The sequence below is a fragment of the Myotis yumanensis genome, unplaced genomic scaffold (assembly GCF_028538775.1).
Source record: "Myotis yumanensis isolate MYYU_CA2020_CCGP unplaced genomic scaffold, mMyoYum1.0.hap1 SCAF_12, whole genome shotgun sequence".
Taxonomy (NCBI): Eukaryota; Metazoa; Chordata; class Mammalia; order Chiroptera; family Vespertilionidae; genus Myotis; species Myotis yumanensis.
In genome coordinates this window covers 18,480,423-18,493,592 of record NW_027223763.1, presented here as the reverse complement: position 1 = coordinate 18,493,592, position 13,170 = coordinate 18,480,423, and the positions used below count along the sequence as shown (strand labels likewise).

At 48.8% G+C, this 13,170-nt stretch overlaps 1 protein-coding gene across 11 annotated transcripts in view; it reads left to right on the top strand.

Moving 5' to 3' along the window:
- The window catches only part of PALM2AKAP2 (PALM2 and AKAP2 fusion), a 372,804-nt gene that overhangs the window by 334,754 nt on the left and 24,880 nt on the right, over positions 1-13,170 (top strand). For 10 of the 11 annotated variants that reach the window (XM_070430922.1, XM_070430923.1, XM_070430931.1 and 7 more), the window contains one exon: positions 9,253-11,644. In XM_070430922.1, the coding sequence (XP_070287023.1) occupies positions 9,253-11,644 (2,392 nt within the window). Of the gene's footprint in view, positions 1-2,874; positions 2,951-9,252; positions 11,645-13,170 lie in introns of those variants that run through there. The other variant, XM_070430933.1, reaches the window with a different exon arrangement.

Sequence of the window (13,170 nt, the reverse complement as noted above, 5' to 3'; positions counted from 1 at the left end):
TGTTTTCTAAACGTCACCCGTCTCTATGTAGCTGGAGGGAGGTGTGTGTGCAGGTGTATGTGTGTGCATTTCGGTGTTTCTGTGTGCAGTGTGTTTGTGTATGTGCCTCTATGTGCATTTGTGGCATTTGTGAGTGTGTCTGTGAGCGTGTGCATTACTTGGCTCCAAGTCCTGCAGTAACACAGTACCACACTGTGAGTGGCTTAAACAATAGAAATTTGTTGTCTCACAGTTTGGAGATTGGAAGTACAAAAACTAGGTGCATTAGAGTTGGTTCCTGCTGAGGGCTGTAACGGGGCGGGGGGCTCTCTGTGGCTTATAGATGGCTGTCTTCTCTCTGTCTCTCCACATTGTCTTCCTTTTAGGTATGGCTCTGTGTCTAAATCTCTCTCTCTTTTTTAAAAAATCCTCACCCAAGAATATATATATTTTTTATTTTAGAGAGAGAAGAAGGTGGGGAGAGAGAAACATTGATAGGTTGCCTCCCATGTATGCCCCGACCGGGGATTGAACCTGCATCCTGGGTATGTTCCCTGACCAGGAATTGAACCCAAAACCTTTTGGTGTATGGGACAATGCTCCAACCAACTGAGCCACCCAGCCAGGGTCTAAATCTCTTTTTATAAGGACACTAGTCATATTGGATTAGGGTCAACCCTAATGACCACTTAACATGATTACTTGAGACCCTATATCCAAATAAGATCACATTATGAGGAGCTATGTGTTAGGACTTAAATATATAAAATGTGAGACAGGGGTAGGGAGAGACACAATTCATTCTATAACAGTGTACATGTATGTGTGCATGCGTGTGTGTGGTGAACGGTAGCACCTTGGACTCCAGTCAGAAGTATGCCTACTGCTTAGATAATAGTGCTTTCAGAGTATATATAATTTTCTCTCTTGTGAACAGGGCACATTGCAAACATTTTCTTGGCAACCTCCTCATGGGTCTGAGTACGTAGCGGGTCCAGGGTATCACTCTTGCCTCTTGGTTGGAGGCACCTCTCCCTGCAGGACCCCGCCCTGGTTCATCTTTCTCGAGCAGAGCAATGCCGCCCTTGGTGTTTGATTTTTTTTCCCACCTCATTTTTCTTTAGACTGTTAAGTAGCATCTTGAAATGCCTTTGGCTGTACAACCAAACATTCCAGTTATTCCAAAGGGCACATCAATTCAGTTCCCTGGTGATTTGGTGTCACCACCTCAAGCACTAAAATATTCCCCGGATAGTTCTTCATAAATTCCAGCATATTTAAAATGTTGTTTAGGCCCTGGCCAGTGTGGCTCAGTTGGTTGAGTGTCGTCCCATTCACCAAGAGGTCACAGGTTTGATTCCCAGCTAAGGCATATGCCTGGGTTGGGGGCTTCATCCCCAGTGGGGGATGTGCAGGAGCCAGCCCATCAATGTTTCTCTCTCTCCCTTCCTCTGTCTCTCTAAACATCGATTAAAAACATATTTTTTAAAAAGTTGTTTATGCATGCTAAATAGTTGTAAAGTATAGCACACTTGTAGCTTCCTTTTCAAAAGGGCCTTCCTAGGCTCCATCCACTCTGACTGTTCCTTCCTTGAACTGTGTTTTGGGGGAGGTCCCAGGAGGTCTGCATGGTGGGCCAACCTGCAGGCCACAGGGGCCCCGGCCACCATCTTTGGGCTGCTCACCTGCTTGACCAAGACAAACTGCTCCCAACTGACCCGAGAGAGCTAGCCCGGGAGGACTAGAATTGATATTTGTCCTCCTCTTCCCAGTCACTTCACTATAAATCTCAATTCTCTTGTCTTCTCCAAAATCTCACTGAAGAAAATGACTTCTTCATGGCCCTGCACAGGCCTGGAATTCTGATTGACTTCCTAGTTAGCCAGACCCCAAGTTGTGCCCCCAATTTTCCAGGTCAACCCAGAGTTGGGGGTAAGGGGTGGAGCCTGGGGACAGCGTTGGGAGCCAGTCGGAGTTCCCAGGCACAGGGATGCATCAACGCTCAGTTAGCCTCCGTGTGTGGTGCCGGGGGCCTGGCCTGGGAAAGAAGGAGAGGTGTTTGTGACACTGGTGTCTGCCCAAGGCAAATGCAGATGTTTTCTTTGTGGCAGAAAAAGTGGGGCCACTTTCCCCAGACAGAAATTAGAGCCCTCATCCCTGACTTCACATTCTTCTGTCCCGCTTCTATGCGACATCACGTAACCATTTAAAATATGTCTTACAAAGACTATGAAAGGACACGAAGACTACTTGAGAGATAATGTGGAGTACAAACAAAAGCTGGCAACAAAACTTGTATATGCTGTCTGGTCTCAACAATATTAAACACACATTTTAAAAAGGAGACCACATGGAATACAATAAAATATTAACTGTTTTTCTCTGAGTGGAAGGAGGATGAATAACTTATTTTTTTAATCTATCTCATGTTGATTTCTTTTTTATTGAATAAATTGGGGTGACATTGGTTAATAAAATTATATAGGTTCCATAATACATCGTCTGTGTATTGTTTTGTATGTTCACTACTCCAAGTAGAAGAATTTATTTCCTACAGTGAGCATTTCTGTCCCAAAATGTTCATTTAACTGCATTGTCAGGCTCTTTCAGATTTTTTGCTACCTCAACCTCACCAGGATATTAATTCCCTGCTTATCCAGGGCCCTGTCTCTGACTCAAGACAGCGGGAACCGGCTCCTCTCAGCACCCGCCTTCCCCACTCAGCCCTGAGCTCTGGGAGCCTCTGCCCTCCAGGCTGCGGCCAGCGAAGGAGGGGCCAGGCCTCTTGGAAGGGGGTGAAGTCCTTCTTTGTGTGAATGGCCTTTTAGGGAGCAGAGGGAGGGCCAGCTGTGACATCACAGTCTTCAGTCCCAGGCTCAGCAGGAATGTGTCCAGCCGAGCCAGTGCGCCGGAATCTGTCTGGAAAAGAGGCAGTTCTGACGGGCCGGTTGAGGTGCTCGCTTTGGGCAGGGTAAGCCGAGGCTGCTGACTTATCTTGCGGCCTTTTCTCTCTCATCTGGAAGGAGGGGTTTCCTTTGGAGGCTGAGGAGTCGGGATTGCAGTGCTGTGCTGTGGAGTCCTTTCCTGCCAGAGAAAGAGTGGGCAGCTGAGGTCACACTGGCCACTAGCATCTCTTTTTTTTCCAAATCTTGTAAAACTCCAGCTTTCAGGCTAAAGGGCAAAGAGGAAGCGCCTCACTTTCATGCAGTGCGTGCAAAGATATGTCAGCTGTGGCAGATGATGCTTTGAAGGTGGTGTGTGAGTGTGTCTGTGAAACTCTGTGTGTGTGTGTGTGTGTGTGTGTGTGTCTGAGTGTCCTTTTCCAGAGCAGAACCAAGTGACCCAGCGATTCTGGTCACTGGTTTTCGAGTCAGCGCGTTGTATTTATTTAGTCTGCAGCTAGCCTTCAGCTCCATGTCGTGGAGGTCTCCACGTTCCCAGTGACTTCGGGCTCTTTGGGGAGTGTGTGTGCCTGTCTGCTGTAGGGGAACCTCATGGGCGCTGTTTGTATGGACAGTCACTGTGGACAAAGCCTTAACCAGAAGCTTCTGGCACCGTCTTCTCCTTTCTCCTGGCTCTCTGCCTCAACGTAGTGAAACTCTGCTGGGCCCACACTGGTTGGCTTGTTTTGTTTTTTAGCTTTTGCTCTCTGCCTTTACTAGTTGGACAGGCATAAAACCAAGAGGGACGCAGCTTAGTTATTTAGAGCCAAAGCTGGGCTTGCTTTTGCTTTCAGCAGAATCCGTTACCCTAGGAATGCCAGGCTGCAGGAGCCAGCGCTGCCTCCGTGGCCTTGGTCCTGGTTTATCTGGAGGTCGGGACTGCCCTGCCAGGTAGTCTCACAGCAGAAAGGCCTTTGGGGAGAAGAGCCTCTGGGGACCCCTCGGAGTGTATCACGTTGAGGAGGAAGCAAAGGCTGACTTTTGTGGAGCTGAAATGCAGCATCTCTCGCCTCATGCCAGGGAGCCCCCGAGTCCTCTCCACGGTTCTCAATCACTCCTGTCAGGAGTGGACCGCCAAGGAACCGAAAGAAACACGCCTTTCACCGGTGGCTGCAGGAAGGCCAGGGTTTCCTTCCTTTCCTCCCCTCCCCACCTCTCACCCCCATCACACACACCATCTTCAGTTTCTTTCACAGAAAGCCCGAGCTGTAAATGTGCTAATCAAACAACACCTTAACATGTTCCAGATGTGCAGCCTGCCATGTGAGCCAGTGACTTTTCAGCAGGGCTGAGGGTTGCTATTCATCAGGCAGGCTGTGGTGCTGGGGAAATGCCGTTATGGTACAAATGGACCGTTTGCCTTCACCAGGAGAGCGAGGCAAGACATAGGGGAGCCTTGTTTCCAGTGAAAGGGGTTTTCAGAAGTCTTTTTATCCTGACTTCAAGCCTGTACCTGAGGCATAAGCCGGGGAGAATAGCAGGGTGGTGCCTGCCATGTTGACCAATGTCATGTGAGCGCTGGGGAAGAGAGGCTGCGTCTGTAGGGACTGGAACTGTCCTTGTCACTTTGGGCTATAATGGCTTCAAGGCAGGAGGTCGTTGGGAGAGAAACCAAAAGGCTTTGTTAGTATTTGGTGCCCTTAAAGGGAGGGTTGTGGTGGGGGGGGGGGGGGGGGGCGGGTGTCAGAGTTAACCCGAGCCTGCCTGGTCTAAATTTAGCCTGTAACTCAGTGGTTCTCAACCTTCCTAATGCCACGACCCTTTAATACAGTTCCTCATGTTGTGGTGACCCCCAACCATAAAATTATTTTCGTTGCTACGTCATAACTGTAATTTTGCTACTGTTATGAATCGTAATGTAAATATCTGATATATAGGATGTATTTTCATTGTTACAAATTAAAGATAATTAAAACATAGTGATTAATCACAAAAACAATATGTAATTATATATGTGTTTTTCGATGGTCTTAGGCGACCCCTGTGAAAGGGTCGTTTGACCCTCAAAGGGGTCGAGACCCACAGGTTTCGAACCGCTGCTGTAACTAGTCTGGAGTGCTTGGGGTCTTAAGTCTGCCCCCCATCAGCCAGTGGGGTCTCTGTCCTTCTTGGGATGTGGCTGGGCTCCGGCTTCCCGTGACCAACACAGCCCCTGGTCCCACAGCGGGAAGCAGCGCTGCTGGGGGTGGAAGCGGAAAGGCCGGCCTAGAACTGGAATGTGGCCCAGGTTGTCACCTCTACCCTCCACTTCCTGGCCTGAAGGCTTCTCCTGAAGCAAGTCGAGTCATTCTCAGACATTCCTACTCTGTTGTGTCTATAGGGGCGGGTGGAAGGGGCCCACTCAGACTCCCAGCTCCTTCCCCAGCCCGCCCCAGCCCACCCCAGCCTGCAGTCTTCAGCAGGGGCGGCGGTGGGGGCAGAGCTGCTGCAGGCCAGCTGCTGAGGACCACTGGCGCTCCCAGCTCCTTCATAAACTCCTCTCAGCCTGCACAACTGGCACCATGGCCCAGGGTTGGAATTTTCTTTCCCGTTGCTATACAATGCTTCCTGTGCCCTCTGCGGCTTGCTCTCTTGATGTGAATTGGCACTCGCTTCCTCAAGGCGGTAAGCTCCTTGCTGCAAAGAGGGGACCGCCTCAGAGCCCCCGGAACCTCCCAGGACTCCCAGGACCTCCCGTGGCCCCAGGCACAGGGCTTGTCACTCTGCACGTTCTCCTGTGGCTTATCCTTGCAGGAATGCACTTTGACCTCTGTAGCTTCTGTGCTCCCCTCCCACATTCCTCAGGTTCCCTGGGTGTGAGGACCTCCTGCCTTTGCAGCTCTACTCTGCTTCCCTCAAGGCTGTTGAGGTTCAGCAGACCTAAGTAGGCATCTTGCAAGCAGGTGTCTGAGCATCATCCATCACCCAGGTTGTACCCCCTCCTCCCATTGCCTTGGTGATGGAACTTCAGTCCTGTCAGTACCATTCTAAAGCCTGCCTCGTATAGCCAGTAGAACGAGTTTTTTGCCTAAAGCAGTGTTGCTCTGTGTACTAAAAACCCAACTTAGGAAAAAGAGGGAGGGAAGAAGGGATAGAGACACTGTCTGACTTCACAGCTGTGAGGAAGTTTTATTTCACAGCCATGTCTCTGTTCCCAGGCCAAGAGTGAGTGTATTTTTGGTGGAACTTAAAAATAACTGGATGAAAGGATCAGGTCACCTATTACCTGGGGGAAAGCGTTTCTAATTTAAATATTGTGCCGTAGGAGGAAGTAATCTGGGTTATTCAGAGTGTGGAAACCTGGTTGCACAGAGAGCACCTGATGTTTGAATAATTTGGGTCACACTGCAGGAGCCGAAGAGGTCGAAGTTGGTAACAGACATTGTCAAGAGGTAACGGCCAGCGTGTGATGGGCAAGTTGGGAAGCTGAGAACACAGCAGGCATGAGTAGAAGCTTCAGCTTCATGCTTGTCCTTATAGTGAAGGACATCTTCCTGGTGTCCCCTGGGCCCAGCCAGATCTGCGAAGGAAAATGGTTTATGGGTTGACGCTCAACCCACTGAACCACGCCGGCTGGGCGCTTTACGTAACTATTAAACAAACACATTAGGGTCAGCAATGGCAGCTTTAGACGCAACCTGGCTACCAGGTTATAGTAAAAGTGAAACAGGACAACCAAAGGGTCTGGGCTGCCTGTCACTACTTGAGCCAATTAAGCAGAGACAGGGTTGATCACGTATGAACGTTTATTCCAATAATGCCAGCAGTATGGAGAGCAGCAGGTTACTTCGAATATCTGCTCTGTGCCGCTTCCCCCCAAAAGCCAGCTGCTTATATTGGGTAGAAGGACAAAACTTACATGGGGAAGCAGGCAACAGGAATAAGAATAGGTATGTATTCGATCAAATTCTGGCGCTCATGCAGATATTTATTAAATACACATTTGTAAAAGTACATATAAAACTACTGTCTCTAACCTCAAAGAAGTCTCAGCTTTGGCAGAGACGCTACTCATAGAAGGTTGGAAAATATGTCCAATCCACACATTTGAACACCATCATTTTCTAACATTTCATTATGCTAATTGACAAGCCATTAATTTCACAAATGGAAATTCATTTCTCACCTTAATTATGCCAATTAGCAAAGCCTCAGGGGGTCCTGTGGGAGTTAAAGAGAGCTCAACTACTGGAGGAAGGAAACCGCCTCCTGGGGAACATGGAATTCCAGATTAGATCCTGCTTGACCACTGTTGGCACGTATATTCCCGATGAGGATGGCTGTCTGCTCCTGGAATAGAATTTAAACTAATTTCAGACACACACACACACACACACACACACACACACAGCTGCATGGCATTGTCTCTGCCCAAGTATTTTAAAGTAAATGGTAGAGTAGACATCCTGACCAGTTGACAGCTATTCTGGGAAGGCAGGTATCATGCGGCCAGTGATTTCCATGGGTCCCTTACCACCCTAGGTTTTCTCTGACCTTTGAAAAAGTCCAGTTTGGTGGTTCTTGTTTTTGTTTTGTTTTGATTGGGGCATAGTTTATTCCAGAAAGGATTTTCCAGTCCATTTATTGAATATGAATTTTTCTGAATCTGGAATCAGGTTCACATTATCTGAAGCACGGAGAAAATTCTGGTCTTTCTGATCTTCGAAGGGAGCAATAAGCATTTGTTGGTTTAAACAAGATAGCATTTAATGATGTCAGCCCAGACTCCTGCCAAATTCGGACTGTGGGATTTCTAGCCCATTTTCATTTACCTGTGTAGTCACCAGTGGCTTTAATCACACCAGGCTATCTTGCATGAAGGCGGATTCTTCCTGCTGAGAACGGAACTCAGGAATTTGCTCTTTTGTTGGGCTCCGGGACCTCTGGTGCATGATTGTGAATCAGTACTGCAGAGCTGTTTGTTTCTTGGAAGTATTTCTACCCTGATCAGGGTTTAGAGCTTGGAGCTGCTGCTCCCTGAAGAGGATGGAAGGGTCTGGAAGGACTTTCTAAATTGATATCTGTCTTCCCAGAATAGCTGTCAGCTGGTCAGGATGTCTTATGGAAAGAAGAGGAAAAGGCGGGGCGCAAGTAACTGGCAGAAAGGAGAGCCTCTGTCCCGTTCACACCCTCCAGTGTCTCAATATAGACTTTTAAATGTGTTGGAAAAGAACCACCTCACATTACACAGGGACTGCAAACTTTGGCCTTAACCAATATTAGCATCGCAAAAGTCTCCGTGGGATACATCACAGAAGACCTAACGAATAGACTTCATGATTTCTGACTGAAAGGCGAAGGTAGTCTTTTGACACTGCAAAAATGTGCTGTGGAATTTTGCATTGGAACGGTTGTTGCTAGTTCAGAAAGTATGCCTTGGAAAGAACTGTTGTAATTTTTAAGTTCTAACGTTAAGAAAGCTGTCAGGGCATCTGCTCGTCCTCTGTCAAACACCGAACTGTGGCGCGTCCAGGACAAAGAGGCATGCTGACGTGAGGAGCCAAAAAAGTGTTCTTGGGAAATGCGGTGGAGGAGGGCTCAGGCACTGCTGTCTACGGGAGATCAGTGTGGGCAAGGTTTTTACTTCGCCCGACTAGAACGATTGTATTGCATTTGGCAGCGAATCATATGTTTTCAAGGTTTGTTCGTGTAGGAGGACTTTCTTTTTACAGTTGGGGGACACACAAATACTGCTGTTACATTTGTGCAATAATTTGCTGTGACTATTTTGCAAGACTGGTACAATTGCTATATAATGTCTTGTACTTTAGAAGATATTTGAGTGTGTCTTCAAATGATCTGAGTCCTAATTTACTTTTTTTAAACTTAAATTTATGTAAGTTTTTATTTTTAAAATAAGTTTTTATTGATTTTAGAGAGAGAGAGGAAGGGAGAAAGCTAGAGAGGTAGAAACATCGATGCGAGAGAGACATCCATCGGCTGCCTCTTGCAATCTGCACAGTGGGGATGGAGCCCACAACTTGGGCATGTGCTCTGAGCAGGAATTGAACTGGGGACCTCTTGGCTCATGGGTTGACACTCAACCACTGAACCACGCTGGCCAGGCTCTAATTTACTTTTAAATTAAAAAACAAAAATGGGCCTAGCATTGATTGAACATTCTCTGGACGCCTGGTAAACAAAATGGAATCTATGAAATGGACAGGGGTAGGTACTGTCACCACCACAACATGAGCATGTGGAGCCTTGTTGGAAGGGAAATCTCCATTCAAAAGGACTTGTCATTGTTGTTTCAGTGTCCCTTCCTATTAGTTACTAGTTAATTTCTCAGTTGACACATCCATAAGAGATGTGGTGTCTAACCCTGTCTTTCATTTCCTCTTTATTCCAGAAGCCTCCCCAGCTCTCCGAGGATGATATCTGGCTAAAACACGAGAGGGACAACTGTAGTGCCAACCCCCTGGATGCTGTGATCAGCCCCCTTCCCTCAAATCACAAAAACATGGAAATTGAGGTCTCTGTTGCAGAATGTAAAAGTGTTCCTGGAATCACCTCTGCTCCACATTCCATGGACCACCCCTCCCCTTTCTACTCGCCCCCCCACAATGGCCTCCTCGCTGATCACCATGAATCTCTGGATAATGATGTGGCCAGTGAGATCCGATATCTAGACGAGGTGCTGGAGGCCAACTGCTGCGATTCATCTGCAGACGGAACTTACAACGGCACTTCCTCCCCGGAGCCTGGCGCAGCCATCCTGGTGGGCAGCCCGAGCCCACCTGCCCACACCGCCGTCCAGCCAGAACCCACTGAGAGAGCAGCCGGCAGGCAGGTGCCGCCTCACATTGAGCTCAGTAAAAGCAACTCTGACACCATGGCAGAGGGTGACAGAGCCAACGGCCACTCCCCTGACCAGCCCCGAGATCTGCTGGGGGACAGCCTGCAGGCACCCGTGAGCCCCAGCTCCTCCACCAGCTCGTGGTGCTCGTCCCGAGATGGGGAGTTCACGCTCACCACGCTGAAGAAGGAAGCCAAGTTTGAGCTGCGTGCCTTCCACGAGGACAAGAAGCCCTCCAAGCTCTTTGAGGACGACGAGAAAGAACAATACTGTGTCCGAAAAGTGAGGCCTACGGAAGAGATCCTGGAGCTGGAGAAGGAAAGGCGAGAACTCATCCGGAGTCAGGCCATGAAGAAGAATCCTGGCATCGCGGCCAAATGGTGGAATCCGCCCCAGGAAAAATCCATCGAGGAGCAGCTGGACGAGGAACATCTGGAGTCACACAAAAAGTACAAGGAGCGCAAGGAGCGCCGGGCGCAGCAGGAGCAGCTGCTGCTGCAGCAGCAGCCCCCGCCGCAGCTCTGCACAGCCCCCGCCTCTGCTCGGGAACCTTCCGGCATGACCGCAAAGACGAAGGAGGACATCGTCACAGAGCAGATCGATTTCTCTGCTGCTCGCAAACAGTTCCAGCTCATGGAGAATTCCAGGCAACCATTGGCCAAGGGCCAGAGTAACCCCAGGCTCTTCTCCATCAAGCCCTTCTATAGGCCTCTGGGTTCCATCAACTCAGACAAGCCACTGACCATCTCGAGACCAGCTTCCCTCGGGGGTCCTGCAGAAGACGGTGGCACATCGGCGGCAGCCAAGGGGCCGAAAGCCCCCTGTGCCCTGGAGAGCCAGTCTCCGGGAGGAGGCCAGGGCAGCGCAGCTCCTCAGGGGAAGGAAGGGCCCTGCAGTGAGCCCTCCAAACGCGGGCCCCTGTCCAAACTGTGGGCAGAGGACGGAGAGTTCACAAGTGCCAGGGCCGTCCTCACCGTGGTCAAGGATGACGACCCTGGGCTTCTGGATCAGTTTTCCAGGTCTGTCAATGTCTCCCTGACCCAGGAGGAGCTTGACTCTGGTTTGGATGAGTTGTCAGTGAGGTCCCAGGACACCACTGTCCTGGAGACCCTGTCCAATGATTTCAGCATGGACAACATCAGCGACAGCGGGGCCTCCAACGAGACAGCCAACGCCCTCCAGGAAAATTCACTGGCTGATTTTTCTCTGCCCCAGACTCCCCAAACTGACAACCCCTCAGAAGGCCGAGGAGAAGGCGTCTCCAAGTCCTTTAGTGATCATGGTTTCTACTCCCCTTCGTCCACGCTGGGAGACTCTCCGTCGGTTGATGACCCCTTGGAATACCAGGCTGGTCTCCTGGTTCAAAATGCCATTCAACAAGCCATAGCCGAGCAAGTGGATAGAGCTGGGTCTGGAACCAGCAAGGGTGGAGCAGAACAACAGAGACCCAAAGCAACTCTGGAGGAAGCCGGGACTGGGGCTCCTCGCTCCGAGAAGCCTCAGAGCATGTTTGAACCACCTCAGGTGTCCTCTCCTGTTCAAGAGAAAAGGGATGTATTACCAAAGATCCTGCCTGCCGAAGACAGGGTGCTCAGGGAACGGGGACCCTCCTCCCCACCGCCCGTGGTGCAGCCCAGTGGCCCGATAAACATGGAGGAGACCAGGCCAGAAGGGAGCTATTTCAGCAAGTACTCGGAGGCCGCGGAGCTGAGAAGCACAGCCTCGCTCCTGGCCACTCAAGAGTCTGACGTGATGGTGGGGCCCTTCAAGCTGAGGTCAAGGAAGCAGCGGACTTTGTCCATGATCGAGGAAGAGATCCGAGCAGCCCAGGAGAGGGAAGAGGAGCTGAAGAGGCAGAGGCAAGTCTTGCAGAGCACCCAGAGTTCCAGGGCAAAGAACGCCTTGTCGCTGCCCTCCCGAACATCGTGCTACAAAACCGCTCCCGGTAAGTGAAGCGCCGCACACAGAGGCAGGTGTTACCGGTTGATTTCAGCTTGCAGGTATCTATGTGGATTCTCCTCTGTGCGTGGCTGGAATAAGTGTCCAGGCTACACAAGCACGGGGACTTCAGCATTTGGTTCATGCTACGGGAGTGTCAGAGCGTCCTCTGGAGGAACCCTGAGCCTGGATGGTGTGAGCCATTCCCCAGAGGAATGGAATGCAGTCGGTCTGTCTCATTATTCTGCTCTGGTCTTGGTTTAGTGCAGAGGATTGTTCTCTTTTATTTGAAGGGGCTGCTTCTTGGCAATGGGAGTGACTGGGTGGGGCCCATGTGGACCGTTGGAGTCAACAGCTTGACCCTTAGTGTCTGTAGTTAAATCAACCCATCTGATTTGGGGGATGTGCTCTACTAACCCCTTCTGATGCGAGGTCCCTTTCCAACAATGACAGTCATGACTTGGTGTTGCAGAGTGACCCAGAGAAGATGCTTTTGTCCGTCTTCTATATGATTGGCTTTGCTTTTCATCCTCACAAAGCAATTATTTTGGAATTAGGGGTGGTCTCATCTATTCATGTTCTATGATCCATTTAGAGAAGCTGAGTTGCTAGATAAAAAGGCAGGTCTTTCATCCCCTCTCATTGCCTGGGCAGTCCCTTTCTTGAATACTTTGTGTAGATGTTTGATGCTAATGATATGGTAATTATTATTGCTACCATTATGAGTAACAATGTAGACCAGTAGCTTTTATTTCCCATTTGGATATGATGACAATTGGAGACCCACACATCCTATCATGGAGAGATGCTGCAGACAGTGTGGCCTTAGCTAGTCTGTGAGGTGTTTGTTATGGGACTGTGCTGACATAAATACAGACAGTGAGAGTAAGTTCTGGAAACTCTTGGAGCAATTTGATATTGTCCTCAAATCCAAGTGTGGGACTTTGTAGTTTTAAAAAGTATTGGCCCAAAATAGACTGGGGAGGAGAAAACTGTTTCTTCACCAGAAATAATTTAGAAGTATTACCCTAATGTGTATTTTAAATCTTTGTTGTTGAAAGTATTATATATGTCTGCTTTTACCCCGCATTGACCTCTTCTAATAGTCCTTCCAACTCTTAATCCTATCTTGACACTTGGCTCCCATCAGATCTACAATGATGCAAGGGAACTCTTTTTGTTAATAATTTTCAACCTAAAGAAAAGTTCCCAAGTTTAAATACCTTTTTTATTCTGAACGATTTGGGAGAAATCTATGTTTTTGCTTTTAGTTTCCCTCTTTCAAAGATGGAGGATGATAAGGTTTCTATTTTTAAAAGGATATAGTCATTTCCAAAGAACAATTATTAGAACAAACATCTGGAAGTTTTATCTTACTGGTTCTGATGTGCTGTTTAAAGGAAGGAAGAAGTTCTACACAAATAGGGTTAGTGTTACATTTGTTCATACAGAGGTGAACAAGGCAGTTCCTGCCTTTGGGGAACTTAGAGTTCAGGAAGAAAAACAACCCCAAACAGAGGTGGAAATTTCATG